General features: G+C 35.1%; 1 protein-coding gene across 1 annotated transcript in view; it reads right to left on the bottom strand.

Annotated features, from left to right (window-relative positions):
• LOC125649784 (ras GTPase-activating protein 1-like) overlaps positions 1 to 21368 on the bottom strand; it is a 28219-nt gene that overhangs the window by 4366 nt on the left and 2485 nt on the right. The window contains exons 2-21 of the mRNA XM_056165904.1: positions 17463 to 17612; positions 17055 to 17190; positions 16649 to 16837; positions 16422 to 16506; positions 14647 to 14794; positions 12482 to 12557; positions 11117 to 11273; positions 10688 to 10767; positions 10498 to 10571; positions 10095 to 10179; positions 8705 to 8955; positions 8431 to 8519; positions 8062 to 8234; positions 7216 to 7375; positions 6708 to 6850; positions 2189 to 2304; positions 1650 to 1736; positions 1417 to 1484; positions 1243 to 1331; positions 1048 to 1125 (exon numbers count right to left, since the gene is read on the bottom strand). Of these exons, the coding sequence (XP_056021879.1) occupies positions 1048 to 1125; positions 1243 to 1331; positions 1417 to 1484; positions 1650 to 1736; positions 2189 to 2304; positions 6708 to 6850; positions 7216 to 7375; positions 8062 to 8234; positions 8431 to 8519; positions 8705 to 8955; positions 10095 to 10179; positions 10498 to 10571; positions 10688 to 10767; positions 11117 to 11273; positions 12482 to 12557; positions 14647 to 14794; positions 16422 to 16506; positions 16649 to 16837; positions 17055 to 17190; positions 17463 to 17612 (2434 nt within the window). The remainder of the gene's footprint in view (positions 1 to 1047; positions 1126 to 1242; positions 1332 to 1416; positions 1485 to 1649; positions 1737 to 2188; positions 2305 to 6707; positions 6851 to 7215; positions 7376 to 8061; positions 8235 to 8430; positions 8520 to 8704; positions 8956 to 10094; positions 10180 to 10497; positions 10572 to 10687; positions 10768 to 11116; positions 11274 to 12481; positions 12558 to 14646; positions 14795 to 16421; positions 16507 to 16648; positions 16838 to 17054; positions 17191 to 17462; positions 17613 to 21368) is intronic.

A 21368-nucleotide genomic window follows, 5' to 3' on the forward strand; every position in this document is an offset into this window, starting at 1 on the left:
TCTCTGTTTTAAATGTGTCTTGAATAAAGCTTAATCTCTGTTTTAAGTAAGTTAAATATATGCCAAGTATACTATCTCAACTTAAATCAAAGTTGTTGCTTACTTGATAGCATAATAATGTCATAAATAAGACTTTTTTGCGCTTTTTTCAAAAACAGCTTGATAACAGTTAAATTTCATCCAGATTATTGTTTAGGAAAAGGTGTGCCCATCCTTTGAGTAAAATGAAATTAATATATATCGTGTGTCAAAAGAAGATGAATAATGTATTTGAAAACGAATTTGCTCGACCCATGGGTTGTATGTTTTCTGAAAGGAAAACCCCCTGAATTTATGAATTTTTTCATTGATTTTGGCATGTTTGCAATTTTATGTCAACTTCACGCTCCTGTCGTATAACACAAAGCAATTTTTTGATCAAATTAAACATATTTTGGGTTTGCTTATACATTCCTTATTTGAATGCCAGATTTTGGGACTCCTACTGAAATCATCCATTTTCTGGGCCAGATGACTGTAGAATCTGTACCTGCTTCTTTACACCCCTCCCCAGTAAAGTTAAACAGCCATTAAATTGGACACTATTGAGATGTAGTAAGGCCTTCATCACTGTAGAGTCAATAACAGGGGATTTGGAGTCAGAACACAACTCGTAATCTTTTTATCCGATTATCTCTTGGCAAAAAGTCTTGAAGTGGGCAATGTGTGTGTGTGTGTGTGTGGGGGGGGGGGGGGGGGGGGTATGAAAATACAAGGGGTAGATGAGAGTAAGTGAATCAGACTTTGGCTTGTGAAGATGTAGGAGGTGTTGTGCATCAGAATACTGTATTGTCAGTGTTGATGTAAACATCTACATGGTATTAATTTTTTGGTTGAAGTTTTTCATAGTAGTTCACTCCCCTGTCATTTGAATTCATAAGAATGTCTTAATCATAAAAGCTATGAAAATTATACTCCTATATAAAAGAGTGATTTCACAGTGCATAAATATCAATGAGATAATTAAAGAAAGCAAACAATCAGTCATAATTTGTCAACGATACTCACAGACAATTCATCCAAAAATTGGATCATTCTTGGTTTATTTTTCTTGATAAATGGATTTATCACTTCCATGAAAGCCTCCTATGGAGAGAAGGAAAAAAATATTTCTAGCAAACCTACAATATAGGTGTGATGTTTTCAATAATAAAGAGATTAATTAAAAAAAATTTTCTAACAGTTTGCTAATCACAAACTCACTTTGATTCCAAATTCCACCAGATTTGCCAGGTTTTGTAATGCTTTCGCGATTAATTTTAATGTTCTACAGGCAACATCTGATGGTGTCTCTAGAAAGTAAAGAGTAAATAATTCATACAGTCATCAATACATACATGTTTGTGTGGTCAAGTTAAAACAAAAAGTAAACCATACCTGTTATCAAATTGAAAGATTTGGGGTTTAGGATTGCCGGACACAATAGTCTCAGAAAGATGAATCCACTGTAAATACAACAGAAGGAGTAACTATATATCAATGTTCTGTTTACTATACAAAAATAGCAGTCAGTTATCAAAATACACTTCATGCAACTTGAACAGAAATTTAAGAATCACATTTTTGATAGACGTCTAGGTTTCTGGAGAAATGAAACACTAAAAACAGACCTGACAACACGAGTCCTCACACTCTCGTCCGACGGCCATTTGGCAGACACACTCCGCTGTAGACAGCCACATATATACCGCAAAACTCTGAAAGAGTCTCATACGTAAACATATATACCGCAAAACTCTGAAAGAAACTCATACGTAAACATGTATACCGCAGAACTCTAAAAGAGTCTCATACGTAAACATATATACCGCAAAACTTTCAAAGAGACTCATACGTAAACATATATACTGCAGAAATCTAAAAGAGTCTCATACGTAAACATATAGTGTATATCGCAGAACTCTGAAAGAAACTCGTACGTACACATATATATCGCAGAACTCTGAAAGAAACTCGTACGTAAACATATATACTGCAGAACTTAAAAGAGTCTCATACATAAACATATACAGTGTATATCACAGAACTCTGAAAGAAACTCATACGTAAACATATATACCGCAGAACTCTGAAAGAGACTTACTCATACATAAACAAAAACACCACATCCAGAATTCCTCGTCTGAGCATCTTGAATACTAAATTTTACCTGGGACAGCTGCCTCTGGATTTAAATATGGATTCTGTCACCTCCTCCAGGAAATGTAAGAAGTGTTCTCTGTTTGTTCCAATATCACATCCACTGTCTAGCATAGTGGGATTAAGCTATAAAAAAAGTACACACACTGGTAGATTTCTTTACATGATGTACATGTATTTCCTGCATACTTGGAAATTAGTGTCATAATTTTGAAAGGGATAATAATTTATTGCATTCTCTTTCATACATGTTTTTCTTTAATAGTATTGTAGTGTGGATATAGAACTTTCTCCCGGTCTGGAATACTTTTAGTTATGTTTGTCGTTCAAAAACTGAATATTTACAGTGGAGAACTGTTTTCCTTTCCTTTCCATATTTTAGACCCACATGGAGCCACCTGGATCCACAACAAAATTACTGCACTGTCAAAAGCGTGTATCATTATTGTGGATTTCTACAGGCAGGAAAAATCATGCCTAGATTGATCAAGAAATCACGGAAAGAGTGCAATATACATTAAGTGAATCCGCTCCGCTGTTCAAAGATACTGTGTGAGGCAATATTAATGCTGCATTAAATTGTAATTCATTATCAGAATTGTGAATCTTGTCATGGGTGTATAGTTTGGCATTAGTGACACAATGAAGAAAAGCAGAGGTCCGCTCTACAGGAGTAAACTTATAGAACTTTGATACTGTTCACTGGGTGTAACCATAACACACATATTGGAAAAATTTCACAGACTTGAATATTACGTTATCTAAAAACAGGGATCAATAAAGTTGATTACAATACCAGTGTATTCAGCTAAAATTTACAACAGTCATTACAGCCATACAAATCCAGATTTCATTCAGAATACTAACAGATTTATCAAAGAATGTACCAAAGAAGAAATAACTTGTCTCAATAGCCACATTTGTGTACTGAATAAAGATTTGAGAAGAAAATGCCCTGCAATTTCATCTTGATATCACTAGTTTGCACAAAGCAATTGATTAACTTTTCGTCTTTAAAACATGGTATACACCTATATCATTTGTTATCATGCAAGTGGGCAATAAGTCTGGAGCTAGACATTGTGAAAAAGTGCTAGTTAGACAAACCACCGGATTTGCTGACACTTAACTTTGATCCACAGGAACTACTTATCCTCAATGAATTAGATCATTGAGGGAGACAATGATAGAAATCTTGACAACTATTAGAAAACTGACAAGTCATAAAGGGCCCCAGGCCATATTTAAAAGAATGTTTGTTTCCCCTCCCCCGGGTCTGACTTTTGAAACAGACCAGGCAGGCAGGTGGGTTTTTTTTGTTGGTTTTTTTTTTAAACACCTATGAAAAAGCAGCTCAGAACACTGATAGTCATTTTCAATAGTATCAGAAGAGTATGACATGTATTAGGCGAGCTTGTTTATATGTTGTTCACTGGATAACATCAAACTGGACATATTTGAGTTTCGAAATCGTGAACAACTCTTATTTGTTCATGAAAATCTGGCTTGAAAGTCATGCCGTTTGTTAGCTTGTCAGACACAATGACAGAGACCTCGTCTAACTTATCTATGTTGTGATCATCATCTGCGGTTAAATCATTCAGCACGTCGTTCCAGGTACAACCTTTAGAATAACTGTAAAGTCGATTTACCACAATCGGACCACTTTTGATGTTTGTTTGTATTTTATTCTTGCAGTAGACGACAAAGCGATCTTCATGTCGCCCATCTTTGAAATCTTCCGACAACATCGAAACTTCGAGAGATAAATCCTGGCGACTTCCGAAAATAGCGAAAGTTAAATTTGGAACTGACACGATTTTTGTTCCGGAAATAAAAAAACAAAAACGCATGATTTTTTGATAAAAAATTTTTTGACCCGGGCCCTTTTTTGTGACCTGGCCGGGCGAGGGGAAACAAACATATTTTTATTTTTAGCCCCACAATGAATATTTCAATCAGGTGCTCAACTACTAAACTGTATGTCTGGTTGGGTAGTTGAATTGGTATGGTTGGTGCACCCATCCTAAATGTTTCTCTGGACTCAAAAGATATCACAAGCCATAGAAAGTCATCCAAGTAATATTTTAAATCTATAAAGTCCCATAACTCTGTAATGACAAAATGAATAAATCTGAAAAATAAAAGGTGTCTTCCTCTGCCTAATCCAAGTATGATGAATAAAATTTATAACAAGAGGCCCATGGGCCTTGAATCTCTCTTCTGATACATTGTAGAACAGGCAAAAATTCTCACTAACCAAGATTCATCAATTAACAAAGTTTGATGATGTTAAGTCAAATAGTACCTGAAAATTTAAATGTAACTGTCCAAAAGTAAGTCACGGTGACCTACTTTTGGTCGACACACTGAAGACTCAAGATGCATCAACTGACAGTTCAAATAGTATTCAAATATAGCTGTCAAATTCCAAAAGAAGGCCACAGTGACCTACTTTTTGTTCGACACACTCCAAAGACTCAAGATGCATCAACTGACAAAGTTTCATAATTGAAGTCAAATAGTACATGTATCTGAAATATTCAGATATAAATGTCAAATTCCAAAAGTAGGTCACATTGACCTACTTTTTGGTTGACACACTCTGAAGTCTCAAGACCCATCAACTGACAAAGTTTGATGATTGTAAGTCAAATAGTATCTGAAATATTAAACTATAGCCATCAAGTTCCAAAAGTAGGTCACGGTGACCTACTTTTTGGTCAACAAACTATGAAGACTCAAGATGCATCAACTGACAGAGTTTAATGATCCTAGCTTTCATAGTGTCCAAAATATGCATCTAAAATTGAAAATGTGAAATTTGAATGTCTACAAAATTCAAAAAGTTGGTCACTGTGACCTACTTCTTTATAAATATGTTTTGAGGCCTCTAGACTCATCAATTTACAAGGTTTGATGATTCTAAACCTCTCGGTATCTGAAATAACAACCTAAAATGTATTCATAAATGATTAGTCACAAAATTCAGAAAGTAGGTCATGGTGACAAACTTTTCACATGATGCAGTTCAAGGTCCCATGCTCCATCAACTGACAACTTTTGATGATCATAGGCTCAAAAGTGTCCAAGATATGCATCAAAATCCATTTAATGATAATTACCTGCGAAATTCAAAAAGTAGGTCACCATGACCTACTTTTGAGACAACATGATATTAGGTCCTAAGATGCATCAACTGACAAAATTTGATGATCCTAGTCCTTATACTAAGCAAAATATCAAAGTTTTAACAAAACAAAATTTAAGGTCAACTTTGAAGTGACCTTGAGACCACACCCTTTGCCCCAGGATGATGCCTTGAACAACTTTTTATCTACAACCTATCCTCATCCATATGCATAAGTTTGGTGATAATTTGCCCAGTGGTTCTTGAGAAGATTTTTTAGCAACCACTACTTTTGTTTGCATTTTTTCTAATTATCTCCCCTTGTTAAAGGGTCACAACCCTAGTTTTTAGTACAAATGAAAGCCCTTGGGCCAAGGATACCCTGTGACAAATTTGATAAAAATTGGCCAAGGGGTTCTTGAGATATAGCCCTTTTTCCAAAAAGTTGACTCACACCGCACGCCCGACATACATGTATGGCCATATGATTAGCTTTTTGAGCCTTCGGCTCAGAAGAGCTAAAAATCTTCTCTCAAAGAAACTTAAGTTATCACATGCCATAAGAAGTGCTGATGGACCGACGGTGTGTTTATTATAGGACACCCACCACCTCCTCAATAGAAGACTGTTCTTGTCACGGAAATATTGAAACAAAATTAGGACACTTATCTCACTATCTACAGGAAACAAGTGTTACATTCAACAGGCAGCATTGGATAGCAAATCCCATATGTTGATAAACCAGGAAAATTTATTATCAATCACACTGAAGTACACTATTACAGAACCAGGAAAGAGGTTTATCAGCATCTCTAAAAGACAGAATCAAGAACAACTCTTTCCAGAAACGACAGAAAGGTTCACAAGTTCTAGAGTGTTCATGTAGTTAAGGGTACAGTCCAAAGCAAGTGTACACCTCCAGCCTGAACCTCATGCCAGGTCAACTACACATTCAAGGGAACAACCCAGACTGTACGAAAGAAGGAATAGATCCAATGGTTTGAGAGAAAGCTTTGGACAGTCAACACCATGTGGAACATCTGACAATCACACCAGGACCCACAACAGAATTATAGCACCACAGAATGAACACACCAGGACCCAAAACAGAATTATAGCACCACAGAATGAACACACCAGGACCCAAAACAGAATTATAGAGCACCACAGAATGAAATTATGGGAATCTTGATGCAAACAGATCAAGGTCCACATAAGTTATTTGACAAAAATACATATTTATGACTATTTTGGCATAATTCAAGGGGTAAAAATTCTAAGAATTAAAAACGCTTTGAATAGGTTGGACCCCCTAAAGAAAAATCACTGGATCTATGCACATAGTCATTTCCATGACTCAATACCAAATGATAAATACCTTCAGATTGTCATTTCTTACCTCACAGGACTGTTTGCTCTCGGTGATGTGGATGATTGGGTCTTTTAGAGCTGAAGCTACAAACTGAGAGGCAGTCATTTTCATGTACTGGTCCATCAGTGTGGTCGCCAGGGAAGTGGCCCGGAACAGGGTCGACACAATGTCTGAAGGAAACAAGGCATGGTTGTAAATCAGTAAGAATGTCGGGCTTTATCCGTGGATACATGTGAGCAGTCAGTAAACCAAAATATTGACACTAATCATATCACTGATGTTGCCATTACTCATCAAAGCTCTGCTAGTGAGAATTATGTTTACACTAATCATATCACTGATGTTGCCATTACTCATCAAAGCTCTGCTAGTGAGAATTATGTTTACACTAATCATATCACTGATGTTGCCATTATTCATCAAAGCTCTGCTAGTGAGAATTATGTTTACACTAATCATATCACTGATGTTGCCATTACTCATCAAAGCTCTGCTAGTGAGAATTATGCAAAAAAAAAAAAAAAAGCCCAAATACCTTCTCGTGCTATTTCAAGGTCATTCATGGTTTTAAGTATAACTTTTTCTTGCTTCTCATGACGAAAAATTTGAAGAAGAGCTTTGGCCAACGGAATTCTATCATTACCACAGATGCTGAACAACTCCAGTAAATTACTCAGGTCACCATTTAGTATTAACTGTAATGAAAGTACAAAAATATTGGTACCAAATTTTCAAAACTACTTATCTTCAGCAAAAACTGTTATGTTTGTAGACCTGTTTACCCTTGGAAAAGAGAGGGTGAAAATTCAAGTATAATATGGTGCCATTTTGGAGGTGGTGTAATACATTATTTACAATAATTACTTAAAGTCAGACGCCACGAAGATCATTAAGTCCATGAACTCTGATATTTTTCATGAATTTGCATACATGTATATAACAATGGATTCTCGGCAGGTTTGCATATGGGTAATGAGTAGAAAGATGAAATAAATCATAAGTTTGCAATATCACAATACAGAGATGTCTAATCCAGTGTCGGGTATACATGTACATAAAAAGAGTTCTAAAGATCAAATAAAAACAAAGGCATGTGGAACAGAAGCCAGCATAGAATCACCAAAATGGGGCGCGTACACCCAATATCTTAGAAATTACTTAGTTCTATATAAAATGAACAGTTATTCATTATTTTAAACATACAACTTCATGTCAGTGGTAAGAAAAGTTGTAAATATCAAAACTTATATTAGCATAAATCTAATGTGTAAACACCTGTAGATTAGTACAAGTTACTTCTAGAAATTTTGTTTTTGTCAGGAAATGTGAATGCAGTGCAAATCTTTACTACCAACTCATATTTATAACAAGTTGTTTTTACCTCTTTTAGGGTAGAATATTTGTCTTCTGGCATTATAATTTCATGTAAATATCGAGCTCGTATTCGTAGTGACCCCATCTCTCCTCTTGTGGTGGGACTCACTGGGACTAGCTGGAACCATTTTGCAAATAGTTCCAAATTCTTTATGTCTTCTAATGGTACTGAAATTTGTGCTGAAAAGGGGGAAAACTCTCTATGAAATTTAAAAGAATCAACTTCTTCCTTACACATATTTCATTGGTAAAAATTCAAAGTTCTAAATCAAAACCAACATATAAAAGCATTCGTTTCAGATAATGTTGCATCAAATTCAAACCACACACAATATACTGTACATTTTGATTTCAAATGTAAAATGAAATATCATACCTATTGGTTTTCCGATTTCTTTGTCAATAAATCTTTTACTGTGATTATGAACACTAATGCTGATTGACTCTATATCAGAGGGAACATCACTGAAATACACAATACTTTTCTAATGTAGGATGAAATGGAGTGCTAATGAACTAAATCAATAAATGTCCCTAATAGGTATAAACCAATTCCTTTAAACTTTCAAAGATCTATGTTTTATGAGATAAGTATAGAAATTACTAAATAAAAATCCTGCTATAAACAAAAAAAATTATTTTTGGCTCACTCTAAAATAAACTTTTCCTCCCACACTGGGTTAAGAACCTCCTCGACCTGAGTTCGGCACACCTTGATGGCGTTCTGACTGGGGTTTTTAAGATTAAGAATACAGTAAGGATGTGGCAGAAGCTTAGTGGGCAATTTTTGGGCATCAACAACCTCTACTGTTAGGGAGCGTAACTCCTTCAGAGCTGAGGATCGTTGTTGAGAACTTGAGGCTGTGTTCACACAGTATGGGCGGAGTCTCTGTATCCATTTCTGAAAAGCATAATTTCATGACATCTCTCAAACTTTTGTTAATGGCGAAATATACTAATAAAAGTGAATATCTGACATTTTTATTAACGTTTGAAGACTTCCTGATCCCAAATTAAACTCTCAAAAAGCACCCCACTTTAACAAGAGGCCCATGGACCACATTGCTCACCTGAGGAGTTAGCATCCACATATGGCCGTACCAGGTAGGAGTTTTAATAAATCATTGCAAAACATTAATATGTGCAATTCAACAAATGATTATCAAAGATTTTGAATCTATCTCATATAAGTAGGCTTTTTCAGAAGTTTCAATATTGCCAATTCAATGCTTGTCGAGCTTTTTAAAAGCCACCATTTATTTTTCAGGTAATCTATTCTTGGGAGAAGATGTGGCTCTTCATTTAAACAAGAAATCTAAAGAAACAAGAGGCCAGTGAGCCACAAATATTCACCTGAGTCACCTTGACCTTGCTGTTCTTCATCAGAAAACTTTTACCCTCTTTAATCCCACGACAAATTTTAATCCATACCTAGCCCCACGGGGTTATGATTTTACCAAACTTGAATCCACACAACATTGGGATGCTTCAATATCAATATAACTAACATGGTCTTGCTGTTCTAGAGAATAATATTTTAAAAAGATTTTTCCTTCTGTATTCATGAATTTATGTAAAATTTGATCCCCTACTTAACCACAGGGTCCAAGAAAAAACCCCCACAACAACCTTAATTCACACAACTTGCATATTGACATTCTGATCATAACTGAATCTGCACTACATAGGAATGCTTGTATATTAATATGACTAATCATGGCCAGTGGTTTTAATCCCAGTTTTCAGTTTGAAAAACAAGACTCAGCAATGGTTTTAGTACTTATTTAATAGTTTATGTCGATTCCAATGTAAATTAAATATTTTAATCATTTTCTAATCATTTTCCCTCAAAATTCAAAGTAGCCCTTTAGTTGAACAAACTTGAATTCCCTTCGCTCAAGGATACTTTGCACCAAGTGTGTTTCAAAATGGTCAAGTAGTTCTTGAAAAGACACCAAACAACAACATCACCTTGATCAGATAAGCTCACTTAAGCCTCTGGTGAGCTAGAAATGGCTAGATCAATTTAATTCAACTTACCTGTGCTAAATCTACATTGTCAGCACACAAATAGTAAATTTGGGAATGATTAAAAGAATTTGTGATTAACTGGAAACAATTGGGTCTGAAAAAGAAAAAAATACGAAAATTTAATTCTACTGCCTTGCATGTAAAGAAACTGATTTGATTTGAAGGGTATTGAATAAAGGCTTTTCTACTATACAATAAATATTCCTGTGAGAAATGGTGTGGTTTCAAAAACATTATTATGATTGTAGGTACTTATTTGCATGGTTCAAGAGATGTTTTTCTTTACTGTAGTTCTAACAGTTTCTCTTGTTCAAGCGGGATTTAAATTCATGACAATGCCCATACCATATAAAGAACAAAAATAAAATACCAATGACAATTCATGGTTTTATGGTACATGAACATTACCTACCTTCCAAAAAAGCTGTCGTGGACAGGATAGAGAGAGCTGTAACTGAGGTCTATTAAACCTTTAGGACGGGACCTCTACAATGGGAAATAAGAATACAATATACCAGTTACATGTATACACACACCAGTAATCCCCAGTAATGAGGTGTTTAGGATAATTCTCTATTTACCAGTATGTATTTTCATCCTACCTTGTCATTTTCTAAATAACACAGCTGTTGATCATCTCCAAGCAAGACAAAAAACATGTTTTTAAATTTTTTAGTCTGACCTGGAAAATAAAACATGTCAATCTAATCAGTTAAAAAATTTTCCACAAAAATATTTATACTGCACACATACTAAGGCTTTAAGGTAGTAGGAAATATCTTGCAAAAAGAATTACTACTTTAAGGGTACAATGTACGTTCAAGGCATATTCCATCTACTTCATTGATGTGTTTTAAAAAATACATGTGTTATACATATACATGTACAGATATTTAGGGCATGACAAATGTGAGAAATTTGCATCACTCCGTTCTAAGTTACAGTAAACCAAACTGGTTATAACCAACTCAAATTGCAAACTAAACATATATTTTTATGTTGATATACATGTATAAGTAAAACAATCTCACTGTTTTTCTTGATGTAAAGGTATCCTTTCATTTCCAGTTTGTTGCCCTGACGACCTGTCATGGGGCCTCGGGAACTCTGTCTGATGGAGTCATAAAGATCATCTTTTGATCCCTTGTGGGACAACCTCTCCATTTTCTCAGATATGTACTTCATCTCCTGCTAGTACAAAGCTAACTTTACTAAGTCTTCCAAAATTATATTCAGATAATACACTGCCACTGCTGAAAACTGTTAGTTTGCTACACGTGTCTCACAGCAAAACCAAATAGGCTTTTCTTAGAAAATCAAATTAATGAACAAATTTTCATCACAATGATTACAATTAAAATAAACTTCCATAAAATATAAAATGTACAAAAGACAAGTTGTGTACCTATCAAACAAATAAAAATGACAAGGGAACATGACCTTCGTATTTTGATAATAAGGATGACTGAAATGTTATCCTAGCCAATCCAAAGTGAAGCATGTTCAAAATACAGCATATTTGTAAAAACTTCTACAATCCCTGCATAACATATGTATGGACCAGACTATGATTCTAATTAACCTTGGCCAAATGACCTTGGGTTTGACATACCATTTAACCATAAGCAACCATTAGGCAAGTATGAACTTCTATTGTTTTTCCATTATAAAGTTACGGCCCAGACAAAACTTCAAACTCTAGCCAAATGACCTTCATTCAGGGTCAAGACACACTGCCTGGCCATACGTAACTCTGTACGAAGTAAAAGGTTCTAATTATCTACATTACAAAGTGATGTCATTTGCCAAGTCTAACTTCATTGCAACTAGGCTAAAAAACCATTAACAATACTGATCAACAAGAGGCTCTAGTCAAGCTAAAGTCATTGCAGCTATATTGATGATCCAATCTCTCTCAACACCCCCCCCCCCCCCCCCTTCTTAGGGACTAACTGAAGAATCTGGAGAAAAAGTTAATTTGTCCCAACAATCTCTCCAACAAAATGAGAAATTTTGCATGTGATTAAGGTGAAATGGGATACAAACACTCTGGAGAATAAGTTGTATGTCTTAGCTAACCATTCATCATGGTGGCCATATTGGTAATTGCTCCAAACAGTAACAACACTTGTTCAGGACCACTAAAGGAACATAGGATTATAGGATGGTGTCTTGGGATACAGGTGTTGTGGCGAAGATTACTTTGTTTGAGCAAATCAAAGATCAAGGCAGCCATATTGAAATTTGGATCACTTTAAAATTTAACAACACTTTTGCAAGAGTGCTAAGAGAAGAAGATTAAAATCAAAATGTTTACAGATACTCTTGACAGACAAAGTGATGGCAATAGCTCACACAGGCCAGGTGAGCTAGAAATGTTCAGTGACACCACATACCCTTGATACAGGAGCTCCCAGAGTGTGTCCCTCCACAATTTCTTCTTTTTTGTATCTTTCTATGATTCCATCCAAACTTAAATAAATCCCAGAAAATATCCTCAGTCATGTAAACATGGAAAGTCATTCATCATCACAATGCATTTTCCTTGGACTATTTCATTACAATGAAAATATTCACTAATACGTGATATCGGAACTATAAAGTTGAAACTCTTCAGAAAAAGAAGTTACGAAAATTATACGTCACTTGGGCAACTCTTGTATACAAATTAGTGATGCTAAAGACGACTCATTTCCGATACAAAAATATCTGCCTGATTTGAAGAGTATTTTTTCAGAATGTCGCTAGCGAATACCAACCCTAGTACCAAAAACATAAGATATTAAATCAAAATTCAAATCACAGTTTATTTCCTCAACTGTATGTAGATATTTACTATAGCGAGATTTTTTCAAGTCATTATAACAACCACCCACTATGAAATGATACAATTTTTTGATGTATGAAAAATAATCACAATTTATGAATCCATCTCCAGACACGTAAAATATGAAAATGCAAGCCTTAGGTTGAACCAGAGACACGTCTGATTGAACCGATGAATTGTGCCCCCCCCCCCCCCCCCCCCCTTAAAGGCAGAACTGCATTTCTTGCTACATGGTGACATGTAACAAAAAAAATTTCATACAGATATGATGGCAACTTTTTTCTGTGTTTCTTTAAAAAAGACACATAGTGCCTTGACTTACTATATCTTCTTATATCTGATAGTGTACTTGTTTCATGAAAAATGTAGAACAAGAGGCCCATAGGCCACATCGCTCACCTGAGTCACCTTGGCTCATATTCAAAGATTTTTCCTACATATTCACATGTTTGATCCCTATTGTGGCCCCAACCTACTCCCAGGGCCATGATTTTTTCAAAATTGAATCTGGACTATGTCAGGAAAGCTTTCATGTGAATGTAAACTTTTCTGGCCCAGTGATTTTTCAGAAGATTTTTAATGATTTTCCCCATATATTTGTATGTAAACCTTTGATCCCCTATTGTCGCCTCATCTTACCCCTGGGGGCAATTATTTTAATAAACTTGAATCTGCACTATGTCAGGAAGCTTTTATGTCAATTTCAACTTTTCTGGCCCAGTAGTTTTTGAGAAGATTTTTAGAGATGTTCCCCATATATTTGTATGTAAAACTTTGATCCCCTATTGTGGCCCCATCCTATCCTCGGGGGCCATGATCTTAACAAACTTCAATCTGTAAGGAAGCTTTCATGTAAATTTCCACTTTCTTGACCCAGTAGTTTTTGAGAAGAAGAATTTTAAAGATTTTCCCTATATATTTCTATGAAAAACTTTGATCCCCTATTGTGGCCCCATCCTGCCCCCAGGCGCCATGATTTTTACAAACTTGAATCTGCACTATGTTAGAAAGCTTGTTGTAAATTTCAACTTTCCTGGCCCAGTAGTTTTTGAGGAGATTTTCCCTATATGTTTATATGCAAAACTTTGATCCCCCCTTGTGGCCCCATCCTACCCCCGGGGGCCATGATTTTTAACAAACTTAAATCTGCACTATGTGAAGAAGCTTTCATGTAAATATTAGACTTTCTGGCTTAGTGGTTCTTGAGAAGAAGAATTTTAAAGATTTTCCCTATATATTTCTATGTAAAACTTTGATCCCCTATTGTGGCCCCATCCTACCCCCGGGGGCCATGATTTTAACAAACTTGAATGTGCAATATGTCAGGAAGCTTTCATGTAAATTTCAGGTTTTCTGGCCCAGTGGTTCTTGAGAAGAAGATTTTTAAATGGCTCCACCCTATTTTTGCATTTTTGTGATTATCTCCCCTTGGAAAATGACATGGTCCTTCATTTGTACAAACTTGAAAGCCCTTCACCCAAGGATGCTTTTGGCCAAGTTTGGTTGAAATTGGCCCAGTGGTTCTGGAGAAATAGTCGAGAATGTAAAAAGTTTACAGACAGACAGATGACGGACAACAGGCGATCAGAAAAGCTCACTTGAGCTTTCAGCTCAGGTGAGCTAAAAACATGATCTCATTGGACATACTAAATATTAAAACCTCACCGGAATCGGAGACGAAATAATGGTTCCGATATCCCGTACTCCCAAATTTATATTGAGAAAAAGACTTACCTGTCAAAATACCTGCCTCCCATTAAAAATAATTGTTTTCCTTGCTTTTCTATTCTGAATCTTTGCACTACTTTATCACATAACACAAACAAAGAATAGTTCCCTGGTGAATTTTCACTTGGTCTGACCAGAAAACTACCTTGCCCAGCTGAATGCCCAGCTGAAAGAAATCGAGAATGAAAACTAAATCAATGAAATTTTATTTTGAAAATATCCTATCTCAATAAAAATTTTGATCCACAATATAATTGCATTCTAAGCTCCACAATGTGTTTGTGAAATACTATGTGCTTATGTGTGGCAAGTCCTACTGTGGCAAAACAAACATTTGAAATCTGCATCTTAGGCCACACCAATTTGTAAAATAGTTCTTCGGATTTTCAAACAAAAAAAATGAGGCGACAGGGCAAAATTATTTTACAAATATTATTTTTAATTTTGGAGATAAAAATTATGAGGCGAGCGAATACAAGAAATATAAATATTTTTAATTGAATTAAGTGTGATTTTAAAAAGCGGGCGCCTAAAAATAAAGATCTAAAATCATCAGATATCATTTGTTTACCACATAAACTTAATATTTTTCAACTTTGTTGATATAGTTTACAATAAATGAGAAGTATTTCAGGTTTCAAAGACTTATTTTCTTTATACCTAATACATGTACTTTGCAACATTAACTGATAAGGTCTTTTTGAAGCATTTTACTTAAGTTTCATTTCTACAAACTTTCGATTCAGAGATATGCATATTGCTAAGGACACATCCAGTTTTGACATTCATTGCAAATGCAATATCCATTGCATCGCTTTGAGCATTTTCTTGAATTTTGATATGACATCACCAAACCTTTTGTGAATTTGTCGTTAACTGTCGGTCCTGTTTAAAATAGTCATCGATCAGTACCCCTTGCTTGTTGTAAGAGGCGAATAAATGGGGCGGTCCTTCAGATAGGACTGCAAAAACTGAGATCCTTGTCACAGCAGGTTTGGCATGATAAAGATCCCTCAGTGCCATAAGCGCTGAGCATAGGCCTAAATTTTGCAGACCTTCACCGGCAATGGTAACGTCTTCATGTGAGTGAAATATTCTCAAGAGAGATTTCAGTCAATATATAGGCTAATCAAACAATCAATCATATGCTATCAATGTTCTCTAAATAGTGGCATCGAATAGCGCTTCAAAAGTTTCATCGGCTTCCAGTTCGATTCCAGCATAAGGAACAACTTCCAATCCAGTGTTATGAAGTATCGTACAAATTAAGATAGACATCATGAATAACTTAACCGTATTACACTGTTAAGCAATTTCTCGAGAGCCCGCGCTTCTGTCATTTGTCAGCATATACATCAAGGTTATTTGTGCGCTTGTTGTAAAAACTAACAGAAATATTTACGGATATTTTTTAACACGCGGGCGGATATTATTTTTTGATAATAGTATAATTTGGATTTGTTACAAATAGAAGCCGCGAATCCGACGAACTAGATTACAAATTGGCATGGCCTTACTAAGTTTGAAAGTTAAAGTTGTGAAAAACAGATACACATACACTTACAAGTATACAAACCATATATAATATTCCCATTGATTGAACTCAAGGGAGACCAATATTTGTCAAGAATTTGTAAATACTTGTGCATGTGCGTGTGTGTGTGTGTGTGTTAATTGGTATATTCACAAATTACTCAATACACGAACAATAGCAACAAGGGGAGAAAGAAGCATACATGTAATACGAATCCTTCAGTAACACAATGAACACATGTAGGTACCTTCTCTGAGTTTTTCCACAGCTTGTTCCTTTGTAATACTATCGTGGAAGTAAGGCAGCCCCTGCACCGGTTCCACGCTGTCACTCTAAAGTCAAATGAAACACCAGATTGAAAATCCCTTCCAAATTAAATGTACCTCTTTTTTACTGGTAGCATATAAGTGAGAGGGAAACATCTAATCTTTACTTTCTATGTCTTCAGTGTTCATTTGAGAACTCTTTTCTTACCAAATCATCAACCAATGCTTCGTGTATCTGGCCGTCTTCATTCGTCCTCAGCGACTTCACCCACAGCCAGCCGTCTCCCATCTCATTCAACACAATAAACACATCTCCTTTCTCAAAGCTCAACTCATCAGTTTCAGGCATCTTGGAAAATGACAACACTGCCACCACTTTTCTTCTGTCATCAACAGGCTGGAAGAGAATATATCAAGGTACTTTACATTCACATTATAAATTCGTATAAAATATTTGTGATTATTTCAATAAAAACGGCATACAAAAGTAACAATAAACTTACCAAATGAACACTTTCAAGATTAAAACACCAATATTTGTTTTACTGTGGTTTTTACCTCAAGAGTCCATATTTATGTAGGGCTATCACTACCAAATACACCTGAGAACTTACCTCTGGGGGTGACACTGGATACTTGAGTTGTTCCCCTTTGAGAAGGTATGAACAGGAAGTGTAGTAACCTACTAGTAGAGACAGACTGTCAAACCGACGACCTCCGATGTAGTAATCGCCGCATATTGCCGAGATTCTGGAACAAAGACATCAATGGTTATTGAGCAGTATTACTTATAAAATTCAGGTGATAAAATGGCCAGAGTAATTTTTCAAAGATTTCTGAACTTCTTTCTTTTGTATTGTCATGAAAGAACAAGAATTTCTTTAATCCTTAACAAATGACCTCAAATGAAGAACTAATTATTCTCAATTTTAATGTAGAGTGATACTTAAACACATATAACAACGTAAAATTCCATTCTATTTTGAACTTTTTTTCTTGCATGTTGTAAAATGTTGACATACTTAAAATGTGTGAGGCCATTTTTCCCCAGGTAAGAAAGTACATATGACCCTTTGTTTCTCTCACTCTCCCTAACAAGGTAACTTCCTGTTTCTCCTGCAGTGCGCAGTCTGTCCTCAGCCACCTGACGACCAAGGCGACCATGATACCATCTGAAAAGCCAAAGCATTGCATTTACATATAAACTGTTAAAAAGTATGACCTACGCAAACTCATACAATTGAAAATTTAGTAGAAAAAAAAATAAACCTTTGCTTTTCATGCTTATGGAGCGGAGTCTTGCATATCTTTCTGGTGTAATTTTCCAAACATACATACATGTCACTGTTAAGTTTCCGATTAAGACCATCAAAAATATTTTCCACTACAGCAAGTAACAAACAATGCGAAAGTTGATTCAATTCAGCATCCCCATTTCAAAAATAAACCAAACTCTTAAGAGAAGTAATTCCAAAATTGACGCCATGACTGTTAATGTCCCAGCATTACCATTTCACATACGCATGCATCTCGCATCATAATAAAATTTCCTAAAAATCAACATTCACAGAGTTATATACGCATACTCAAAACCATATTTTTTAAAACATGCATTCAGATTAGGGATGCAATTTTGATATATTGATTAAAATGGGTACAAATCAATCTTAATCATATGCATGTAGGTCAATCTAAGTTTGATAAGACCAGGAAAATGAGTGGGCGACAACTCCTAAGGGATAACTCTGTTAAAATAGTTATATAGACACTGGAAAGACGTAGGCGTAGCTAGTGTTACTGAATGATTCCTTGTGCTTTGTAAAATCTATATTGCACACATTTATTCGAGTACACAGAGCTTGGTCTGTGGGCGCCGGAAACTTTGCATTGATGATGGTGACAACTTACGGTACCCACTCCTTCCTCAAGCTGCAATTCATCTCAAGCAAACTGCCTAGCCCCCCAGACTGCAATTCCAACCAAAATTTAATTAAGAACTCCAATGAATAAAATCTAATCAAGGATTTCCTCATAACATTTTCTAAATCTCATCATTTCTCCATCGTCAAAACTAACTATGACTAAATGTGGAGAATTAGAATTTGGGAGTTTCAAATTAGGGAGTGACAATATTTCAAAGCTGTTATTCTAGTGATGGTATATAGTTCCAATCACTTATTAATACCCAGACTTGGGCGTGTTGTTATTGAATGCAAGGACTATGTAAAATCAATCATTTACCAATGCATTGTTTTACATGCATCAATTAGGACAATCCTCTTAGTTAATAGGACCAACAGAACAAGCAGGGGGAAATTTATAGGTAAAACAAATCAAATTTTCTTGTATATTATGATCTGTAGACTGATTTTGGTAAAACTTTTCAAACTATTAAGATCCATTTAATAATCCTAACAGGCTCCTCAAGTTGAGATCACTAAATAATGCATCATGTTTTACATTGTGTGGGCGTATGATGAGTTATAAATAGCCGACACTTCAATCTGTTATCTTTCGAAAAATCCATTGCCTATCAATGATTAATATTATCAACCACTTGTGATAATCTTCAAGGACTATTTTACACAAAAGCTTATTTTTAAAACATTAAGGATGACTTGACAAGGCCAGGAAAGCTAGGAGCTCCTCATGTTCAGTGGTTACTGTCTATCAATACTAAATTGTAGAGGTTATACCATATCAAATCCACCACCTCTGTAGTGTCACTTATAGATGTACTATCAATAATGAAGGGAAAATGAAAACTACGTGTATCTCATACATGCTTTATTGAAATGTAGTAGTTGTATTTGGAGCTAGAAAGACCATGGATATTGGCCTGGATTGTTCATTGTAGAGGGCACCTGACTAGAAATGCAGGGGTCCCAGGTTCAATTTCCAGTCCAGCAAAAACTTCTTATTTCATATATGTGCATATATAACAAATCGAGTATACTTAATCAGCTTTGTGATATTTTTATTATACTACAAGTTTGTGTTACTGTAGATTTTTCTATTATACTTATTTCTGGATAACACACACACACATACAAATATCTTAAAAAAGTTTTTTGTCTTAACACATGTCACATGTGCCAATTAGCTACACATAAAACAATACATGTATCTTTGTCTTGAAATAGGTAAACACTGTCCAACAGCTATACTAAACACGGTCACCTACAATTTCCGACTCTTTTAAAAGTTCTTTGATGTATATGAGTAAATTCTTGATGTGAAAATATTTTCATACCAATACTACACATGGATTTTATAATGGAGAAATTTCAAATGATTTTCCTGTCTTAAGATTTGAATACTGCTGACAATTCTCAAATCTCAGAACAAGCACTGCACCGCAAAGGCAAGTACTCTATCTCAAGTCCAACGCAATTTTTCAAAATTCAAAATCATAGAACAGAAGATGATTTCTATAATTACTAGTGATGTAAACACTGCACTGCAAGACACTTCTTGTCTTTCTCTTTCCTGACATGTAACATGCACAACCATCAATCTTTTCCCCCTTTTCCTACCCAATAGTTGACTAATCTACCACGAGTGTTTATATGTGATCTGATCCATGGCACCATCATTCGTGAGTGGGTGAGGGGGCCTTTAACTTCTATCATCTCGTCAGGAAGTTGCAATTTTAATATTTCCCATAAGGAAACAAAATAACACCCACTCTTTCATCTATAAATAAGCATGAAAAATTTCTAGCAATTGCCAAAAATCAAAAATGAATTAAAAGAATGCTTAATATGATCATATCAAATATATTTATCAAACTTGCAGCATGCATATTCCCAGGTGAAGTACAATAATAGTCTAAGGCATTTATCATGCAGGGAAACATTCTATATTAATGTTTGGGGAAAAAAACCTTAAAGCTGACAATCATTCAAAGAATAGGGAAAATTTGTGTTAATTTAAAAGTATATCGAACATATAATTTTTTATTCCCTTTTTATAACAGTTACTGCACTAACTGCAAATGGATATAGAGTCCAATGAACTTTTTTTCTTATTTTCAAAAAACAAATGTCACTTTGTTACAAAGAATGTAAGCACATGTTTTCCTACACTCCAACTCTGTTGATGAGGGCAACAAATATCAAGGACAGACTTACATAAAGAGTATTACCTCTCTTTTTTTCTGTGTATGCCAATATCCAAATGAGACCCTCATTTACAAAAGCATTCAAGCTTTACTATGAAATATTTCTTCCTATATAAAAATTAAAACGGTTAAACCTGAGAACCCAGTCCATACAATATGACTTTTATAACTGTACGTATGCCCACACAGACTGAAAGTGACTTACCTCACAGAATCAATATTACCCTGAAAATCATCTGATAATGTCTTATCTATATATAAGATGTGAGAAGAAAACATTTGTGCTGAAAGGGTGTGGGAGTCTGCATGAATGGCCTACTGCTTTATCATAGCAGGTGAGATCCTCAGATGCAGCAGCTGGTGGCACTTTCAGGCAATATGTAACATGAGTTACAATATATACATGCACGCAGATAGACAGTGCAGAATGTATGCTATATATTTGAAGTGGAAATCAAGTCATCATGTCTCAGTAATAAAAAATAGGGATTTCTTTTTATACAGTTGTGTGATATGGTGAACTGTAAATACAGTCTTGCATATGAAATATCATTATGATCATATCATCATTGAATTACAAGATTTTGTGTGTGTGTGTGTGTGTTTCATTATACAACAAGATTTTAATGATGTTATTATGAGAAAAAATAAAGTTACCTAAGTACATACTGGTAATCAATATATACCATGAAAAATTGCAAAGATTGATATTTTTTGCCTTCCTAAAACCGTAATAACAAGATCTCAGGACACAAAAAAAAGGTAGAAAATTTCATTCTCAAATACTCAAAAGTTACATAAAATT

The sequence above is a fragment of the Ostrea edulis genome, chromosome 5 (assembly GCF_947568905.1).
Source record: "Ostrea edulis chromosome 5, xbOstEdul1.1, whole genome shotgun sequence".
Lineage (NCBI taxonomy): Eukaryota > Metazoa > Mollusca > Bivalvia > Ostreida > Ostreidae > Ostrea > Ostrea edulis.